The following is a 19,062-nucleotide window of genomic DNA, read 5'->3' on the forward strand; positions in this document are numbered from 1 at the left end:
TAAATCCAGTCCAACTTTTATCCCAGCACTGCAAAGGCCACCACTAACCCATGGCACTGAGGGAATGGGAACACTTCCAGGGACAGTGATTCCACCACTGCCTTGGGCAGCCTGTTCCAATCCTGAGCACACACCCCACACCCCCCCCAGCACAGATCTGTGTCTGTCCCCCACGTTGTGCTATGTTGTCCCTCAGGAGATCAGTGATGCCTCTGAAAGCAGCATGGGACAGCGAGCATTGCTCCCATGGCAGCATCCCTGTCACAGTGCTACTGCACAGGGGTGCAGAGCCCCCCGTGCTGGTGGCAGTGGGGTGGAGCTGGGTGGTGTTCCACTGTGGAGGGTGCAGGAGGAGCTGTGAGCCCACTGTGGGTACCAGGGTGGTGATGATAGCACCAGGAGCATTGTGCAGCAGCGAGCGAGGCTTGGCTCTTGCAGAAGTGCCGGCCATAAAGAAGATGGGGTGATGCAGCAGGGTGGGTGACAGGAACAAGGGCTCTGAGCAGCTGCCTTCCAGCCATGTCTCGGCAATAGCAGCCATCTCCAGGGGTGGGAATGTGCTGCAGCTCCGTAAGTAAAGCTGGGAAACCCTCAGCTGGCCCCAGGAGCCTTTCCAAGGGGGTCTCTGAGCCTGAATCCCAGAGCAAGGGGCTGTGAGGGGCTCCGGACTGGTCACTGGGTGCAAGGCATAACTGCTGCCCATGGGTCTCTCTGACACCAGCACATCCACTGCCCTAGCCTGGGAGGGAAACCCAGGTCCAGTGTGTTTCCTGGGTATCCCAATGAGCACAGGGAATGACTGTGGGGGAAGTTAGTGGTGGTCCCTTCTACCTGCTGTCTATGGACCTCCACCACCAGGTGAGGGGATTGAGGGCCAGCAGTGGCCAAAGTGATTTTTGTAAGGGGACAAGCAGCATCCCCAGGCCTCAGAGGATGCTCCAGGAGCTACTCATGGGCTGTGTGAGCACCTTGTACAGTGAGACTCCATTGGCTCTTGCAGGGCTGTTGGCTGCTCTTGGGACATTGGTGGAAACCAGTCAGGAAACTGCCCAGAGGAATCAGACATTACAGGTACAGACACATGTCCATAAACCAAGGTGACTTCTGAATATCTGAGGTCTCTGGGTCTGCAGTAAATGCAGGGGAAGGGTGAAGATGGAGCCAGATGTCAGTGTTGGTATCCCTAAGAGGGCAAGGATGGACAGTATATCCCTGTATGGAACTGTTTGTGAGTGAACAAGCAGGAGGCTTATGTCTTGCCCTGCTCCTAAGGTGCTTGCTGTCACACCTCGGTATCTGCTGTATCCCTGTAGGCACAATTAGAGAAGGCCCAAGAGTCACAGGCAGCTTTGCTGCAGGAGCACACAAAGCAGCTGGAAGCGAAACATGAGCAAGTGCTACAGCTAAAAATCAAGCACATTCTGCTGGAGAAGGACAAGGAGAGCAAGGAGGTACGGGGGCAATGGTTTGTCTTAGGAAAATGACTGCTAGAATAGATGTCTGTAATAGTGTTGCCTTGCAAGAGGAAGTCTTTAGCCTCAAGTTGTCTGGATGCAGTCCCATGAGACCAAAGGAAGCACTGGGAAAGAGCAGAAAGCAAGGAGCACCATCCAGATCCTTGAGCTTAGGAAGGCATTGCGTTGTCTGTAGTGAATGGAGTGCAAGTAAATGGAATGGGGACAGCGTGTTGTGGTGTCTTTAAGACGGTTTCTAACGTGCTTTCGTGTCTGTTGCCTCTGGAGTTGTTGTTTCCCAGTGTCAAGTTCTCTAAGGAGGTGGGTAAGGAGCAGCCAAGTGGCTCCTCCTTCACCTCTGCTTCGCCTTTTCCTCATCCTCTCCCTCATTGTGTTGCCTTGTGTCCTGCTGAGCTTTTCCCCCATAACTTGTCCCTGCCCTGGAGCAGGGACCCTCCTGGCTGCTTTATTCCTTGGAGTCCAGGTCTTTTCCCTAATGATGTGTGTTATTTTCCTATCCTGGAACTGTGGGCTGTCAATTCCCAGCTCCTGGAGAGCGCCGTCACCCAGGAGAAGAGCAAGTACCAACAATCCCTGGAGGAAGAACAGAAGAAGATCCAAGACCTGGAGAGCCACCTGAGGAGCATGGCTGAGGTCAGTGGCCTGCATGGAAGGTAAAGCAGAACTGCTCACCCTTGGAGTGAGCACATCTGAAAGTGCTCTGCAGCATGCTGGACCATCAGTGGACTGTGGGCTCCCTCCCTCTCCAAATACACCTCAGTGCATATCTTCAGAGAGAAAGGTGGCTACCTGCAAGCTTGGTACCTTCATTGCTGCTCATCTCCTCGTGTAGGCTATAGAGAGAAAGTCAAAGGAGCAGGAGGCTGCTGACTGCAAGCTGCAAGAAGCTGTGCAGAAGCTGGAGGAAACCACAGTGCGAGAGGTAGGTTCAACACCCTGTGCGCAGGCAGAGGACTTGGCTGGATGTGCTTTCAGTGAAGAAGGCTTCTCCAGTCCCCGGTTGCAGGGCACTGCAGCCTCCCCCTTCCCTGATATCCTTCCCTTCCCTCTGTCTTTCTGACCACTAGCCAGGAGAGATGGTGCGGATCTTGATCCCGAAGGAAAACACGTGCAGTGCTTCCAACCAGCATCACTCATCCTTGTTTCCTAGATGGTGTTACAGCAGCGGGTGCTGGCACAAGACGAGGAGCTCAGGACCCTTCAGGAGGAGATTGAGTTACAGAGACAGAAACTGCAGGGAGAAATAGAGGAATACAAGGAGCAGAGTAAGCAGCACGCACTGACAATTGTGGCTTTAGAGGAGAGGCTGCTGGAGGCCAAGGAGCAGCAGAAGACCCTGGAGGAGGAGCACACAGCACTTGTGGAGAAAATGAAAGGTAGCTGCAGCATCTGCACTTGGTTACCGTGAAACTGATAGAGAGGGAGCAGTACATTTGCTGCTATGGAAAGAGTTGTGTATGATATTGATCCGAGGTTTGCCTGTGGCAGAGCGAGCTCAGTGAAGTCCCTGAAGAAGCTGTTTCACAGGGAGTTGCTGTCTGTGGCTTTGGGGACTGTCAATGGCATGCTGTGGTCACAGACAAGGCTTTCTCACTTGGAGAAGGGTTCTTTGCCCTCTAAAGCAAGGAGACTTTCAGCTGCACTCAGGCAGAAGAGATGCTGACCAAGGAAGGATATGAGGAACTGTCTAAGCACTGTTAGAACCACCTTCCTCAGTCTTCAAAGGAGGAGGATCTGACGTTCCTTTTCCTTCTTCCCATGAAGGAAAAGATGTGTCTATCAGAAGCAAGGCAGGCCAAATGTGTGTGTTATGAAGAACTAACTGGCATTGCTGTTGTGTCCTGCAGGATTTCGGGGTGACAGTTGCCAGGCACCACCGGGGGCTTGGCTGGAGCAGTGTCCTGCAGCAGAGTCTCACAGCTGTCTGTGGTAAGCAGCGCTTGCTGGTGGTGCCTTGTTCAGAACAGATACCCCCAGGAGAGCTTAGGAGAGCTGAGGGGAATGACTGCAGCTTGTCCTGAGCTCTTATTTGTCTGTGATTCCTTTCCTCAGGAAGTTCAGGGAGGAGCTGGTCATGGCACAGAACATGCTGCTCTCCAAGGAGGCTGTCATCACTGGGCTCACCAAAGAGCTTGCAGAAACCAGAGCCAGGCTGACAGACCTGAGAGGTGGGTGAAGCGTGATTTCTACCTTCCCATCCTTCTTCTGGGCAGTAGCAAGGTGACTCATGCAGATAATGGGAAATAGGTGCTGCCACCCTCAAGCAACACTGTTGTTGTCCATCCCCTTCGGGTTGGTGAGTTCCTCCCCGTCCCTGGCTAAGCAATAGTGGTGACGGTGGGTGAAGGTAATCAGGTGGAGATGGGGTGGGCAAAACTGAGGTATCTTTCTCAAAACACCACTGGTGGGCTCCTTTGAGCCTAAGTCATCCTAAGCCTTGCCTGGGACTCCCCAGTGGGCACCATGTGCTTTAGGGAGGCTGTTGTTCTGCAATCCAAAGGGAAACAGCCATAGCAAGTGATTGCTCTGGCCTATGTCCATGCAAAGGGACTGGCTGTGCAGTGATTTAGTAGAGCAAGATCTAAGGGGACACATCCATTTCACCAAGAACTGCAGATTCCCCAGGGCTGGGCAATGAGACATCCAGAAACCCCTAAAGCTCTTGTATCCCAGGGGAGGTGAGTGAGGAGCACAAGGTGGAACTGGAGCAGAGCCTGACCCGGCTGAAATGCCAGGAGCAGGAATTGAACTTGCTCCGAGAGAAGCTATCCCAGATGTCCAGCCTGGTGGAGAAGAAGGATCAAGCCCTGGAAGCAGTCGCTGAGGAGTTAAGGTACATGATGCTGTGGCTGGGTGCTTTGCAAATGCTGTTCTATAGCTTCCCAGTGGCTGATGGCATTTAGGTATCTCCCAAGATGCAAAAGGCACGTGGGAGTGAGAGCACTGGATTGGAGCAATGTTGTCTCTATGGAAGTGCCATGTGAACTGAAACAGGGCTTTAGCAGAGCTCGTGCTGGTGGACGTGTAACTAAGTCACTTGTAACTAAGTGAATGTTCCCACTCACACCATGGTAGTCAGTGGTGGTGCTGCTCCCCGCAAGCTGTTTGAGCAGCCTTCATCTGTCAGGGTGTCCCACAGTGGTCTTGTCTCTTGGCACAGGCAGGCCCAATCCCACTGCAAGGAGCTGAAGGATGCTCAAGAAATGGCAAAGAAGCCAGAGGCTGCTCCTGGGACACCAGCACAGGCAGAAGTTGCTTCTAAGCAGGTAAGTGCACACAGAGGCTGCTGAGGTCTGGGTTTGCTGAGAGCATCCATAGTGCATGGTGTTTCTCAGAATCATGGAATCAACCAGGTTGGAAAAGCCCTTTAAGCTCATCCAGTCCAACCATTCCCCAGCACTGCCAAGGCCCCCATTAACCCATGGCACTGAGGGCTTCATCTACACGGTGTGTGAACACTTGCAGGGAGGGTGACTGCAGCCCTGCCCTGGGCAGCCTGTTCCAATGCCTGAGCACCCTCTGGGGCAGGAATTGTTCCTCAGCTCCATCTAAACCTGCCCTGGTGCAGCTTGAGGCCGTTTCCTCTTGTCCCATCCCTTGTTCCTTGGGAGCAGAGCCCAGCCCCTCCTGGCTCCATCCTCCTGTCAGGCAGTTGTAGAGAGCCATAAGCTCCATGGCCAGCCTCATGCCTGCTCAGAGCTCGTGCAGGGTCTCTGGCCACCCTTTCCCTAGCCAAGGGCTGCAGATGCTGCAGCTTTGCTACTGGCTGATGAGCTGATGTTTGCACAGCACTTTGGAACCAGGCAGTGTTGTGCGTGTGCTAATGGTGCTATAATTGCCAATTAGAAGGAATAGCAGCCTGCATGTGGAACGATCTGCAAGGGCTGCCTCTTCTTTCCTTGCTGAGCAGTCGATGCTGGCTCTATTGGTGCCATCCCTGGTGCTAGGGAAGGCAGGAACAGAAAGGCTCTGCAGCAGCAGATGGAGGGACTGTAGGAACCGTACATCCTGTACCACAGCAGTGGCAGACAGCGTGCCAGCAGGGAAGGCTGCAGTGTGGGGGCCAAGCAGTGACTCACAGCCAGCTGACAAGCAGGAGGTATCACTGTCCTGTTCTGCACGTGGGGATGGGGACTGTTGGAGACCCAGCCAAAGCTGTGGTTCAGGAATAAGCCACTTCTCACTGAGCTGTACCAAAAGGCAACAGCAGCCAGACCTGAATGGGCAGTTTGCAGCCATCAGTATCTGTGTGGGGCTGCCCCATCACAGGTTTTGGGATGTTTGTCATCGTGCTGCAAGCCAGATGGGGCTGGAATGGGGAAATCATGGAATCAATGAGGTTGGATCAAGTCCAACCCTTACCCCTGCACTGTCAAGGCCACCACTAACCCATGGCACTGAGGCCTCGTCTCCACGGTGTTTGAACACTTGCAGGGACGGTGACTGCAGCCCTGCCCTGGGCAGCCTGTTCCAATGCCTGAGCACCCTCTGGGGAAGGAATTGTTCCTCAGCTCCATCTAAGCCTGCCCTGGGGCAGCTTGAGGCCGTTTCCTCTTGTCCCATCCCTTGTTCCTTGGGAGCAGAGCCCAACCCCTCCTGTCAGGCACTTGTAGGGAGCCATCAGGTCCCCCCTGAGCCTTCTCTTCTCCAGACTGAACCCCCCAGGTCCCTCAGCCCTTCCCCATCACACTTGTGCTCCAGGCCCTGCACCAGCTCCATTGCCCTTCTCTGGCCCCGCTCCAGCACCTCAATGTCTCTCCTGTTGTGAGAGGCCCAGAAATGAAATACATGGGTCTGGTCTAAAAACAAGTGATGCCTGAGGTCATTCATATATGCAGGCTGCAGAGTGAGTTGGGATGTGTGCATTGAGGAATGTGAAGGCGCAGCCTAAGAGCAAAATGCTGCCATGGCCACTCAGAGCTATGCACCATCCCTCTCCTGGCTCTCTGGAGCATTTCCACTGCTTATGTCCCCACCAGGGTGCAGCGGGCTCAGCAGTGTGAAAGGGGTCTCGGATGCTGCTCTTGTATCCCCACAAATCCACCCAGAAGGGTGCCGAATGAGATGCTCTGAGTGACCAGTGCCTGTCAGCAAGGCTGTGTTTCAGCCAGGTCGAAGCTGAGCTCATGCTGAGCCAGATCAGTGTGAGTGAGAGCCGGCTGCTCTGCCTCTTCCAGGAATCAGTGCTGGACTTGGCTGACCTCGGCAGGAGATGCCGAGGCCTCAGGCACGAGGAGACGATCCAGCGCCAGCGGGAAGGCTTGGCTGAGCTCCGGGGGAGGGTGAAGGTGCTGGAGAAGAGGCAGTCCTCAGGTAGGGGAAGGTGCATCCATCTGCAGGAGGGGTTTGGAAGCGAGCAGGTGCCTGGTGATGTGCATGGCCATTCCCACCCTCAGGTCCTGCGCTGCTCAATGTGAGAGCAGCTTACACCCAAAGGAGACTTGAGGTCTTGCAAGTGCTGGATGTTGTGAGAATCTTCTGCATGCCCAAGCTCATTTTCTCAGTCCCTTTCCATTTTCTGTATCCCTGTCTTGAGAGCACTATGGTGAAGCAGCACCACCTTTGTTAGAAGCTGGAAGTAGAAGAGCTGTTTGTGGTGTGAGCTCTGAAAGCCCATCTGCAAAACAGGCTGGGGAAAGCAGTGGCCAAACCCTGGAGTAGCAATATCTGCAAGGAAAGCTGGTGCAGGCTCAGCTCCAGAGCCCATGCACCTCTCCATGCACAGTCACCATAAGAGGAAACCTGGCAAGCCTCAAAAGCAGCTGAGAGATGAAGCCTCAGCATGCCATACAGAGAGTGGGACAACTCAGTGGCTGTTCTTTTACCTCCAGCTGCCACGATGAAGGGTTCAGAGCCTCTGGTGGTCCTCACAAAATGCTTAGCAGAGGAAGTAGTCCAGAGAACAGGTCATGAGAAGGAACCCACACCCGTGTCAGGGCCAAATCTGAAGGCCAGCAAGGTAAGGAGGCAGTTTGTGGTTTATGGTGCTTGGGTTATGGTGCTAGGTCAGGAAAGTGCTCTCTGTAACAGGGAGAATTCAGCTTTCTAATATCCTAAGAAAGAAGCTGAGAGGGGGAGATGGAAAATCTGGCAACATGTGAGATGCTCAACCCAAGGCCAGGCATTCCATGGGCTCCATTGGTCTTTCCCTGTTTGTGCAGGTTCCTGGCTGTGTTCCTAATGGGGGCTCACACGGGGCAGTGAGCTGGGAGATGGGCAACACGATAGACTTTGGTGAGAAGATGGTGAGTGAGTGATGGACATGTTCAAATGGTGCTTGTAGAGTGTAGGTGGTCTGCAAACACACCTCAGATGTAAGTAGGGGGGTCTCTTCCCACCGAAAAGGGCAGGAAAACATCCAGCAGGGAAAATGGATCATCCTGAAAAAGGAAAAATACCCAACCCCAAAGAGTTGTGCAGCTCGGAACTGAATCCCAGGCTGGTCCGGAGCTGGGATGCACTGCTGTGTGCCACATCCTGAGTGCCTCCAAGCACACAGCCCAAAGGAACCACAGTCAGGTGTGGGTTTAGGAGCAAAGCTCGCAGAGGGGAAACGCTCCCTGAAATGAAACACAGGGAAGGAAATGGTGCTTCCCATGTGACACTGGCATCTCCTGAGCTGGGCAGGATGGAAGCAGATGGCTGAACGGTGGGATGCAGTAGAGTGGAGGAGTTGGCAGGGCAAGGAAATAATGCACTCCCTGCTCTTCCTGCAGTACCTGGATGCAATCAGTACTCTGGGAAGCCTGATGAAGGTGGAGGAAGTGTCGGGAATGCAGTCTTTGAGGCACCTTCCTCCGGAGGAGAGGGGAAAAGCAGGGCTGCAGAGGCGGAAGGACCTGGAGCTGCTCTGTGACAAGATCAGGAACCTCAAGAGTTGCCTGGAAAGAAACGAGGAAAAGCTGAAAGAATACGAGGGCAGAGTGGAGCAGCTGAGGTACTGAGAGGCAAGGTGGCCATTGCCAGCCATGGGTCTGAGTGAGACCTAGTCCTGGATGCTCTGATGTCCGGGAGCATCCTGCCATGGAGGGTGGATGGCCCTGGGAGGGACACCAGCATCATACGGTTTTGCTGGGAAGCTGTTGCTCCCAGGCAGAGCCTGGCTTCGAGGGGCTGATGCAGGTGACAACTTGTCCCCCCCATTGTGCACAGGCTGAACCAGGCATCCCTGCAGAGGTGCCAGGAGGAGGTGTCCAAACTGGAGGAGGAAGCCTACAGGGAGGCAGAAGAGAAGGCTCTGCTGCAGGAGGCGCTGGAGAGGACACAGCTCCAGCTGAACCAGGAGAAGAGGCAGCGAGCAGCCAAGCTGCACAGGGGGAGACCACGGGAGCAGGTGAGCAAGGACCCATGAGGACAACTGGAGCCAAAGGTCCCAGTGCTTGAGTGGTCAAAGGCAGGTCATGATGGCCAGCAAACACCTCCAGGCTCAGTGGTGCTGGCAGAGGAAGGTGAGGGATGGATGGCACAGCCAGAACACTCCACTGTTGGTAAGATGCCCAAGGCAAGCCCTGCAGGCAGAAGGGAGGTGACACTGGTGATATCCAGAGCTGTGCAGAGGTTGGGAAGGTGTGATGCCTTCTTGGGGTGCACAAAAGATGTAAGGAGGGTGTGAAATGTCCATTGTCACAGGAGATGTCTCCCCTTATGGGTGCAGATGCCTGATGTTGCACTCTGAAATGAGCACTGGGGAGGCACTTGGTGAATGAAGAGTGAGGATTGGGGTGAAGATCCATAGGGCTGAAAGGTGCCAAGTGTTGTTGGCTCTGGGGATGTCTCTCGTGTGGGGCACCTCATGGGGAACTTGCTGCAGCCAGGAAGGTGAAGGAGCCCAATGTGCTGTCTCAGCAGAAGCTGTGAGCCCACTGGAATGTGCTTCCCTAGCTCCTGTGATCCATTAGGAAGTCATGGTGGGTCTGGCTGCTGCGTACTGCAAGTGGCTGTGCTCTTCTGCAGCCCCAGCCGGGCAGATGCCAAGCGAAGAGCTGGATGCTCCATGTGATACCCAACCCCTGCACTTCATGCAGCATCCATCAGGCACCTGAGATCCTGTGGTCCATCTGACCATCCCAAGAGGTTGGGGCCCTGCTGCTTAGTTGCACAGCAGCATTTCCACTGCAGGAGATGGAGTGCAACAGGAATGTAGGCAGCTATATAGAGGGGTCTGGGCCATGAACGTGGTGTTGATGTCCTTCTGTTCTGCAGGCTGGAGCCAAGAAGCCTTTCTGCTTGGGCAAGCTGAAGGCCAAACAGTGCACAGCAGAAGCTGTCAAGATGGGAAGTGCATAGGAGAGGCACCACGTGGGCCTTTGGTAGGTGAAGGTCTGCAGTGGGAATGGGTCATTGTGCTGCGGACTTCCTAATGTCCGATGTAGTACAAGGCTTTGGTGCATTTTGAGGAGCCCCTGTTGGAATCCCATAGCTCCAGGGCACGCTGGTGTAGGACCTTATTTTCCTGCAGTATGGGTCCCATGGTGTGTGGTGTGCTGTATGGCAGTAGGAAAGGTGGTGTGGATACAGCCCATTGTACGCATTGTGTGTGTGAATAGAGCCCATTGTACAGACTATATGAGTGAAATCAGTCGTCTGGGTCCTGTCCTGTTGCCTCTGAAGCAGCCTTGTTGCACGGCCCACACTGTCCCTTGCACTTCCACCTCCTGTGGTGCCCTGGGGAGCTGGAGCACAAGGCATGGTGCAGAATGGAAACAGAGGAGTGCATCACTGACTGGAGCCACAGTGAATGTCCCTGTACCAGTGGGAAGGGAAGAACAGGAGCAGCCCCTAGTTTCTGAGGAGCAGTGGTGTTCTGAGGGAAACTGGGAGCTCCTATGCCCATTTGCCCGCAGCCACTTTGCTTTGCTCAGAGCAGCCTATGCAGAGTTCTCTGCAGAGCTTTCCAGCAAAGGATAACGTGGATGTGAGCACAGCCCCTTGGGGGTTTTGTCGGTATTTGTAATAGAAGTCAAAGGGTGAGAAACAGCACAGAGGGGCTGAGGCAGGAATCATAGCGTCTGTGAATGTGCTGCTGGGCGCCTGTGGGCACACTGTGGCTGATGCCTAATTTCTGGTGCATTATGTGGTTGGTGGCTGTGCTGCAGGGCTCTGGCCATGGCAGTTTTCCCTCTTGATGTACTGTGGGCTTCCAGCTGCGTGCTGCCCTGAGCTGATTTTGGGGCAAGGCATGACCTGGTTCCCTTGTGTAGGTTCACAGGATCATAAGGGTTGAAGGGACCTCTGGAGATCATCCAGTCCTGTCCCCTGCCAAGACAGCGCCACTCAAAGCAGGGCACACAGGAACGTATCCAGGCGAGTTTGGGATGGTTCCAGAGAAGGAGGAATGCCCTAGGCAGCCTGTGCCAGGGCTCTGCCACCCTCAATGGAAAGATGTTCTTGCTCACGTTGAGGTGAAACTTGCTGTGGTTTAGTTAGTGGCCATTGCTCCTCATCCTGTCACTGGGCACCACTGGAAAGAGTCTGGCACCATCCTGCTGGCACCCACCTTTGAGCTATTGATGTGCATTGATGAGATCCCCTCTCAGGCTGCTCTTCTCTGCACTAACCAGGCCCAGCTCCTGCAATCTCTCCTCATGAGAGAGATGCTCCAGAGCCCTGAGCATCCTTGTGGCCTCGGCTGGACCCTCTCCAGCATCTCCTTGTCTCGTTCTGAGGAGCCCAGCATTGGGCAGGGTTGACAATTCCCTGCCGGGCTGTGCTGCGGCCATCTCCCGCGGGTTTGCCTGGTGGGGTCGGGCTGCTCCACGATTCCCGATGCCGACCCCCCGGGAGTAATGGATGGAGCTGGAAGGAGCCCGTGGGAGCCGCCTCCCCCCTGCTGAGCGCCGGGCACGGCTCCTGCACGCCCGGGCTCTCCCGAAGGGGGCCTACGGAGGCAGCGGAGCGGCGGAGGGGCCCGGACCCCCCCGCGGCGGGGCGGGGCGTGGAGGCGCGGCCATCCGGGCACCATGGCGGCGGCGGCGGAGGAGCTGTCGGGGCGGCGGGGCCGCGGACCGGAGCCGGGGCCGGGGCCGGGCAGCCCCTTGGGGCGGGCGGCGTTCGAGGGTTCGCCCGGGGGCGGCCGCCGCGTCTTCAGCCCCGCCGCGGAGTTCCGCGAGTTCTCCCGGAGGCAGCTCCGCGACATGGAGCGGCTCTTCCGACAGTGAGTACCGGGGAGAGCGGGGACGGCCGGGCGGCATCACCGGGCACCGGCGGGGGGACCCCGGCCAGGTCCCTGCAGGAGGAACCCCGCAACACCTTGCAGGAGGTTCCCTTGGCTCCTCGTAGGAGGCTCTCCCCATCCCTTGCATGAGGGATGCCTGGGATACCCCCAACTCCTTGCAGAAGGGATCCCAAGGACTTCCCCCCTCCACAGCTCCTTGCAGGGGGATGCCTGGGATACCTTTCCCCCAGCCTCCTGCAGGAGAGATTCCTGCACACCCCAAATCTCAGCAACAGGGACCCGGGTCCCCCCCCATCTCCTGGCAGGAGTGACCCTGGCACCTTGTATTGCAGCCGGGAAAGCTGGAGCGTACCACAAGGGACCCCCCTGCCTTCCCTCTGCTGCAGCACCGAGGAGTTCCCACTTCTCGGTGCGTCCCCAGCATCCCCAGCCTCACTGCGTGCCACCACGCACGGTGCAGCGTGACTCGGTGCACAGGCTCTGCCCGGGGGGAACCTGGCATCGATCCCTGGAAATTTCCAGGGGAAAACTGACATTGCGGTGTCTGTAACCATGGTCACACCAGGATGTGCCGGGGGCGCAAGTGGCATGGCCCGGAGTATCCTTATGGATGATGCAAAGGCAGCGTGGCTGTAGGGAGCATGGAGAGGAGCGAGCATCCTGCAGTGTGCTGCTGCCTCTGGCCCCATCCGGTGTAAACCGGGGGTGAAATCTGTGTAGATGTGCTGCAGGCTCTTGCTTGGGCACTGCTGGAGAGAGTGGAGGGGCTGGATGCAGCGAGCCCCAAGGCACAAGGGGGGGGGGGGGGGGGGGCTGTTTGAGGTGCAGGCAATGTTCTGCCAGCATCGCAGGCAGTGCAAGAGCCCCCCTGTTCCCTGCTTCTTCCCACCCGGACACAGATGTGCTGGTTGCTGCTTACAGTCTCTTGGATGCAGCCTGGGGTGAGGGTACAACCACGCTTAGGGTCCCCAAGACCAGAGCACCCATCTGGTGATGCTGAGCACGGGAGCTCATCGTGGTGCAGATGGCGTGTGGTGGGAATGTGGCCGGCACCACGCAGGTAAGGAGCCAGGCGCACGGAGCAGACGTGTTTGCAGTGCCTCACTGCAGCGAAAGGAGCAGCGTGAGGCAGCCCGCGGCGGTCTGGGAGCTGGGAAAGGGGGTTTTCCCAAGGGAAGGACGCTGTTGAGCCGTGTGCCGTTGTCACCCTTGCAATGCAATGATCTGACTGTATGGTGTAAAGTGTGGGAGGGGTTTTGCTGCCTGAAGGGGGGAGATGGTGCCGCATGGGAGAAGCAGAGGGATGCCGGCATCCCCAGAAAGCAGAGAGGAGGGGAGTGAGAGTAAGGAAGTGCCCTGCAGCTGGGGCATGCCTTGCATGGGATGAAAGAGCAGGGCCAGGCTGGCAAACTTGCCCTTTGCAGAGCAACTCTGTGTGATGCTCCAAGAGGGATCTCGGAGACAGGAAGCACGTTGGGGCTGCTCCCCCAGCCCACCTCCGGGCTGACAGCAGCAGCAGGCAGAGGGGAGCAGGGCCAAGTGCTGTGAGAGAGTCCCCACAGCGTGGGAGAGCAGGAAGGCGACAGGGACAGAGCGAAACCGCAGCAGGGAAGGTACAAATGAGTCACAGACCTGCGGCGTGCTGAGCCTGGTGCTCTGCGAGGCGGCTGCAGCGCCGCAGGCACAGCACGAGTCAGCCACCGAAAGGAGAAAGCCTGCTCGTGATGAGTGATGCTGCTGGGACACTCCTGCATGGCCCTGGGCTGCCTGCAGGGTCTCCTCCCGTGTGGTGCCCAGGGACGGTAGTGGTGTGAGGTGCAGCGGTGAGGCTTGCATTGAGGATGGAGGGGTACTGGGGAGATGCAGCCGTCTGCCCTGTGGAGCTGTGTTTGATGAAGAGCTGTGCTGGCTCTGCAGCAGGAGTCCCCTGTGCTGTGCTGCAGGGTTCCAGGACTACATCCAGACACGGGGAGCTGCCAGCTCCATTCAGGTAGTGGGAGGATGGAGGGGTCAGTGGGGTGGTCTGAGGGGTTGTCCCTGCCAGGGTCTGTGAGCAGGCTCAGTGAGAGACAGAGAATCATGGAATCAGTGAGGTTGAAAAGTCCGTGATCATCCAGTCCAACCGTCCCCAGCACTGCCAAGGCCACCACTAACCCATGGCACTGAGGCCTCGCCTCCACGGGGTGTGAACACTTGCAGGGACGGTGACTGCAGCCCTGCCCTGGGCAGCCTGTTCCAATGCCTGAGCACCCTCTGGGGAAGGAATTGTTCCTCAGCTCCATCTAAACCTGCCCTGGTGCAGCTTGAGGCTGTTTCCTCAAGGTACAGCACCATCCGCAGCCTCTGCACACCCGCTCCCCCAGGCACGGTGCAAAACCCCACATTCCTCTGCAAAACCCCACATTCCTCCTATGGCAGCCCTGGCTCCTCCTGGGGACCCCCCAGCCAGGGTGCAAGCCACACACTGCCAGACCCAGCACCCACCTTGTTCCTCCAGACACTGTGGAAGGAGACCCACAGTGAGACACTCAGCTCCTGGGTCATGGCGCAGGTCCTGCAACCCTCCTCCCTGGACCAGTCAGCCCCCCAAGGACCAACCCTTGAGACCCCCACTGAAATTTACCTGTCCTCAAGTAGCCCAGGGCCAGCAAAGTCCCCTGAGACATAGAACCAGAGAATGAGAGAATGGTTTGGGTTGAAGGGACCTTAAGGCTCATCCAGTTCCAACCCCTGCCACGGGCAGGGACACCTTCCACTAGAGCAGCTTGCTCCAAGCCCTGTCCAGCCTGGCCTTGAGCACTGCCAGGGATGGGGCAATCACCACCTCTTTGGGCAGCCTGATCCACTCCCAAGGACAACCAAGGCCCCTAAAGCACTTTGGAGCTGCCGCATCCCTCAGTGCTCCCCATGGGCCAACTGGCTCCCTTACAGGCCCCCAGTCAGACCCCAGCCCCTCTCCCCCAAACCACCAGCAAAGCCTTGAGCCCCTTGGTGCTGAGGGCATGGATGCCACCCCTGCTCCCCACAGCTGCAGGCTGAGCTCGCCCCAGTGCCCTCACTGAGCAACGTGGGGACCCTGCAAACCCCAGCATCCCCAGCCACAGCCGCCTGCCCCCAGCTCCCCCCCGCTCAATAACCAGACCAAGCGAGACCAGCTCAGCACTTGTGCCTTTATCACGCTCGAGACGCGCTGCCCCTCGCGCCGCATCTTCAGTTGCTGCTTATTGTCTGCCAAGGACAAGACAGAGGGGACATGGCAGCGAGCCCCGGCGCTGGGCAGGGGCAGCCCCTCGCTGGGGGCAGAGCACGCGGCACCCACCTCGTTGATCCAGTCGATGTAGGCGGACACGCGGGTGAACACCGTCGGCTTCCTCAGCGTGTTGCAGCCCAGCGCCGAGCCAAAGCTGACGATTCCGGCCACCTCCCAGCGCTCCTCGAACGGGCAGTTCAGGGGGCATCCGGAGTCCCCCTGTCCCCATGGACACAGCTCAGTGCTCGCCCTTCTGGACGCTCACCTCCAGCCCCTCACCTCCCCGTGCTTCCCATGGGGTCCACAGCCTCGCGCTGCCAGCCCGCCCCCTTTAGAGCCATAGAGACAATGAGGTTGAAAAGTCCTTCAAGAGCGTCCAGTCCAACCATTCCCAGCACTGCCAAGGCCAGCACTAACCCATGGCACTGAGGCCTCGTCTCCACAGTGTGTGAGCACTTGCAGGGACGGTGACTGCAGCCCTGCCCTGGGCAGCCTGTTCCAATGCCTGAGCACCCTCTGGGGAAGGAATTGTTCCTCAGCTCCATCTAAACCTGCCCTGGTGCAGCTCGAGGCCTTTTCTCTTGTCCTGTCACTTGTTCCTTGGGAGAAGAGACCGACCTTGACCTCACTACAATCTCCTGTCAGGTAGCTATGGAGAGTGATGAGTCTGGACTTGTTGGCCAAGCCCAGGCGCATTGATGGATGCTGAGGGTCTTTGGGCAGGCAGGAGCCATCACTTGGAGATGTCACAGTGAGGAGGTGGCGGTGTGCTCAGGCCCTGTGCCCAGGGAGCCAGCAGCAGGTTTGGCAGCATCTGTAGGGGTTCTCCTGCCAAGCACCGCATGGAAGCGGAGCTGATCCCAGATGATGCTCTGGGGGCTGTTAGTGGTTTGCCAGCAGTTTCCCATGGTCTGGCGAGCTGCCTGGGAGTGTTGGTGCCCACATCTTTGCTGTTACCTCCTCCTGTGCCTGCTGCCTCGCTCCCCGGGCAGAGGAGACACTCAGTGATGTGACAGGACCATCCCTCTGTGCTGCAGGTACGATGCGGGGAAAGATGGTTTCATTGACCTGATGGAGCTGAAGCTGATGATGGAGAAGTTGGGGGCTCCACAGACGCACCTGGGCTTGAAGAACATGATCAAGGAAGTGGATGAAGACCTGGACAGCAAGCTCAGCTTTCGGGAGGTAAGGGCATGGGGAGGGCGCCACACTGGCATGAACATAACCCTGGTGCTGCTCACCTCAGTGCTGAGCTTGGCATGGTTCTAAGGTGATGGAGAGGGTGTTGTAGTGGCTTTGAGGTCTTGGAGGGGCCAACACCAGTGTCTCTCTTTGCAGTTCCTGCTGATCTTCCGCAAGGCAGCAGCAGGAGAGCTGCAGGAGGACAGTGGGTTGCATGCCCTGGCCCGGCTCTCCGAGATCGATGTCTCCACAGAGGGCGTGAAAGGTGCCAAGAACTTCTTTGAGGCCAAGGTAATGATGTCCATACCCAGGGTGGTGATGCACAAGGGTGGTTTGGTGCCAGCTCACTGGGAGCAGCGGGTGGGGATGTTGGTGGGGTCTTGGTGGCCCCAGCCAGATGTGTCCCCATCGGCAGGTACAAGCCATCCATGATGCCAGCCGCTTCGAGGAGGAGATCAAGGCAGAGCAGGAGGAGAAGAAGAAGCAGGCAGAGGAGATGAAGCAGAGAAAAGCAGCGTTCAAGGAGCTCCAATCCACCTTCAAGCAGTGACAGGGCACAGTGCCGGGCAGGACTGGTGTGCGGTGCCTGGAGCCGGGAATGCCACGTGTGCCACGTGTTGACTGTAACGGGAGCGATGCCCGAGCTGTGTGCCTGTGACTGCCCAAAGGCCGGGCTCGGCACAGAGCCCGGCCCTCCCTTCCCCTGCTGTGCTGCCTGTAGGTGTTGTTCATACCCCTCTCTTGTCCCCTCGCCGAGCTGCCCCTGCCCAAGGGGTGACAGCGCCGTGTCCCTGCCAGGGGCTGCTCCTGCCGGGGCAGCCGTGCCCGGGGGTGCTGTCCCCACGCTGTTGTGTTGTGCATGCACCGTGCAGGACTCGGGCACTCACCCCGGGGGGGTCACAGTGACTCGGTGCCTGTTGCCATTGCTGCCGGAGGGGTCCGTGTGTGCAGTGCCGGGGGGTGGGAGCCTCCCATGGTGTGCAGCCCCCGAGGGCTGTGTCTCTGTTCTGAAGCTGTGTGCAAAGGTGGCTGCTGGCTCTTGAGGCTGTTCTGTGTTTTCATGTTGTGTTTGGCCCAGGAGGATGAGTGTTGTAGCCACACGTGGTTGGGTGAGCTCCCATGTTGGCTGTACCGATGCGTCTGTCCCGCGGTGTCACCCTGGGTCGTTGTACGGGGGGTGTTTGTGTGTTTTGTGTGTTTTGGGTTTTTATTTTAATCCCAAATAAATATTATATTTCTTAAGCTGGGTGCCTGTGTGTGGGGCTGAGGTGCAGCCATGCTCTGGTTGTGTCCATGGTAGTGGCAGGAGCTACATGGGGAGCAGGCACCCCATCACTGCTGCGGGTGGTGGTGAAGCAGGATGACCCATGGAGGTGCTGGGACATCAGCATAGGAAGCACCGGGGGCATGATCCAGATAGGGTGTTACTGAAGGTCTTCAGCATCCCTGTGCTATGGGGCTGCCCCCCCTGCCCCACAGGGCGCCTGTGGGGTATTGGGTGGCCTTGGCCATGTGGAGCATGAGATAAGGAGACCCTTCTCCTGTGGTGCATGGGGGAGCAGGTTTGGAGGCTGCACCCTGGAAGCTGGGGGCAGTTGGGCTGCCTGCAACCACAGAGATCAGTGTGGCGGGGGGAGCTGCCTGCAGGCTGACCCCCCAGGAGGGACCCTGTGTGTCCCCAGGCGTCCCTGCTGTGCCACGTTGGATGGGCAGCTGTGGCTGTTCCCAGGGGGCTGATAAGATGGAGCAATGGGGCTGAGGAGCTGCCCCCCAGCGTGGGACACTCACCAGATGTTGGCCAGGGGAGGGTCAACCCCAAGGTCCTGGGGTGCTATAAGGGGGTGAGTGGCCCCTCCATGCACTCTGGACGGCTGCAGCCATGCTGGGTGCTCTGTGTCTCGCTGTGTTGCTGGGCTACGGTGGGTCTGGGGTGCAGGAGGGGATGGGGTGAGGGGCTTGGGACCCCGGCAGCCGCTGTGACCCTGGGCACAGGAGGCCGCTGAGGTCCCTTTGCCGGTGTCACCCAGCCTATGGATGCGGGCAGGCGGCCGTGGCATCGCTGCATGTCCCCCGTGTGGTGGGTGGTGAAGATGCTGTGCCCCACAGCTGGCCATGGCAGGTAAGGGGGGATGCAGGGATGGGGATAGGGGCAGGGATTGGAACATTCCCACAGTGATGCTGTGCCTCTGCTGTCACAGATCTCACTGCAGTACAGCCGCAATGGGGAGTGGTACCACACATGCGGTGGGACCCTGATTGAAACCAACTGGGTGCTGACGGCTGCCCACTGCATCAGGTGGGTGCTGGGGTGTAAGAGAGGGGCCCATGCAGGGGGGGATAAGATGCCTATGGAGACTGACACCTCTGTTTATGCCCCTGGAAGCTCTACCCTGACGTACCGCGTGGTGCTGGGCAAGCAGGTCCTGTCGGATGAGGAAGAGCCGGGCTCGGTGGCTGTGGGTGTGGAGAAGATCATCGTGCATGAGAATTGGAACTCCCTCCTCATCGTGTATGGGATGGGATGGGTCAGGGATGGATGGAGGGGGTATTATGGCTGGGTTCCGCTTCCCTATGAGCCTGATCTTCCTGTCCCCATGGCTCGGCTCTCCCCGTAGCAATGACATCGCCCTGATCAAGCTGGCAGAGGAGGTGCAGGAGAGTGAGACCATCCAGGTGGCCTGCCTGCCGCCCGCCGGGCAGATACTGGAGAACAACTACCCCTGCTATGTGACCGGCTGGGGCCGGCTCTGGAGTGAGTGGGGGTCCGTGGGGAGGAGTCAGGGGGGTCCAATGCAGGTGCAGGGTGTGATGTGTGCCTCTCTTGGCAGCAAATGGGCCCCTGGCTGATGTCCTGCAGCAGGCACTGCTGCCCGTGGTGGACTATGAGACCTGCTCCCAGTGGAGCTGGTGGGGCATCTACGTGCTCCCCAGCATGGTGTGCGCCGGCGGCGATGGTGTCATCTCCAGCTGCAACGTGAGTG

At 57.8% G+C, this 19,062-nt stretch overlaps 3 protein-coding genes and 1 long non-coding RNA gene across 9 annotated transcripts in view; 3 read left to right on the forward strand and 1 right to left on the reverse strand.

Annotated features, from left to right (window-relative positions):
• FHAD1 (forkhead associated phosphopeptide binding domain 1) overlaps nucleotides 1–9,049 on the forward strand; it is a 146,571-nt gene extending 137,522 nt beyond the window's left edge. For 3 of the 5 annotated variants that reach the window (XM_057424201.1, XM_057424199.1, XM_057424200.1), the window contains exons 14-28: nucleotides 1,001–1,071; nucleotides 1,314–1,451; nucleotides 2,001–2,108; nucleotides 2,308–2,397; nucleotides 2,626–2,851; nucleotides 3,323–3,404; nucleotides 3,528–3,643; nucleotides 4,149–4,308; nucleotides 4,636–4,741; nucleotides 6,653–6,788; nucleotides 7,307–7,434; nucleotides 7,637–7,720; nucleotides 8,192–8,412; nucleotides 8,628–8,808; nucleotides 8,900–9,049. In XM_057424201.1, coding sequence (XP_057280184.1) covers nucleotides 1,001–1,071; nucleotides 1,314–1,451; nucleotides 2,001–2,108; nucleotides 2,308–2,397; nucleotides 2,626–2,851; nucleotides 3,323–3,404; nucleotides 3,528–3,643; nucleotides 4,149–4,308; nucleotides 4,636–4,741; nucleotides 6,653–6,788; nucleotides 7,307–7,434; nucleotides 7,637–7,720; nucleotides 8,192–8,412; nucleotides 8,628–8,808; nucleotides 8,900–9,004 — 1,952 coding nt within the window. In that variant the 3' untranslated portion in view covers nucleotides 9,005–9,049. Of the gene's footprint in view, nucleotides 1–1,000; nucleotides 1,072–1,313; nucleotides 1,452–2,000; nucleotides 2,109–2,307; nucleotides 2,398–2,625; nucleotides 2,852–3,322; nucleotides 3,405–3,527; nucleotides 3,644–4,148; nucleotides 4,309–4,635; nucleotides 4,742–6,652; nucleotides 6,789–7,103; nucleotides 7,435–7,636; nucleotides 7,721–8,191; nucleotides 8,413–8,627; nucleotides 8,809–8,899 lie in introns of those variants that run through there. The other 2 variants (XR_008974195.1, XM_057424202.1) reach the window with 2 other exon arrangements.
• A 628-nt stretch (nucleotides 9,050–9,677) lies between these two features.
• EFHD2 (EF-hand domain family member D2) lies at nucleotides 9,678–17,323 on the forward strand. 2 transcript variants are annotated; one of them, XM_057424209.1, is made up of 4 exons: nucleotides 9,678–9,784; nucleotides 15,937–16,084; nucleotides 16,238–16,372; nucleotides 16,497–17,323. In XM_057424209.1, exons 2-4 carry the CDS (start codon nucleotides 15,971–15,973, stop codon nucleotides 16,629–16,631), a joined length of 384 nt encoding a protein of 127 aa, XP_057280192.1. In that variant the 5' UTR covers nucleotides 9,678–9,784; nucleotides 15,937–15,970; the 3' UTR covers nucleotides 16,632–17,323. The 2 variants fall into 2 exon arrangements, with proteins under 2 accessions (XP_057280192.1, XP_057280191.1); XM_057424208.1 differs by lacking the exon at nucleotides 9,678–9,784 and adding an exon at nucleotides 11,403–11,628.
• Nucleotides 14,806–15,235, reverse strand: LOC130607255 (uncharacterized). The gene is made up of 2 exons (XR_008974196.1): nucleotides 14,969–15,235; nucleotides 14,806–14,877 (listed from the first exon to the last, which is right to left on the reverse strand). It is a non-coding gene; the product is annotated as an uncharacterized LOC130607255 (long non-coding RNA).
• A 635-nt stretch (nucleotides 17,324–17,958) lies between the features above and the next one.
• Nucleotides 17,959–19,059, forward strand: LOC130607259 (chymotrypsin-C-like; the record flags this gene model as incomplete). The annotated part of the gene is made up of 6 exons (XM_057424213.1): nucleotides 17,959–18,000; nucleotides 18,109–18,200; nucleotides 18,280–18,377; nucleotides 18,465–18,590; nucleotides 18,697–18,833; nucleotides 18,910–19,059. Coding segments are annotated over exons 1-6 (643 nt in total), but the record flags the coding sequence as incomplete, so codon positions are not given.
• Between the last annotated feature and the right edge of the window lie 3 nt (nucleotides 19,060–19,062).

This window comes from Pezoporus wallicus, unplaced genomic scaffold (genome assembly GCF_028554395.1).
Source record: "Pezoporus wallicus isolate ANWC-B61680 ecotype Strahan unplaced genomic scaffold, APGP_CSIRO_Pwel_v1 contig_11175, whole genome shotgun sequence".
In the NCBI taxonomy this organism is placed as follows: Eukaryota; Metazoa; Chordata; class Aves; order Psittaciformes; family Psittacidae; genus Pezoporus; species Pezoporus wallicus.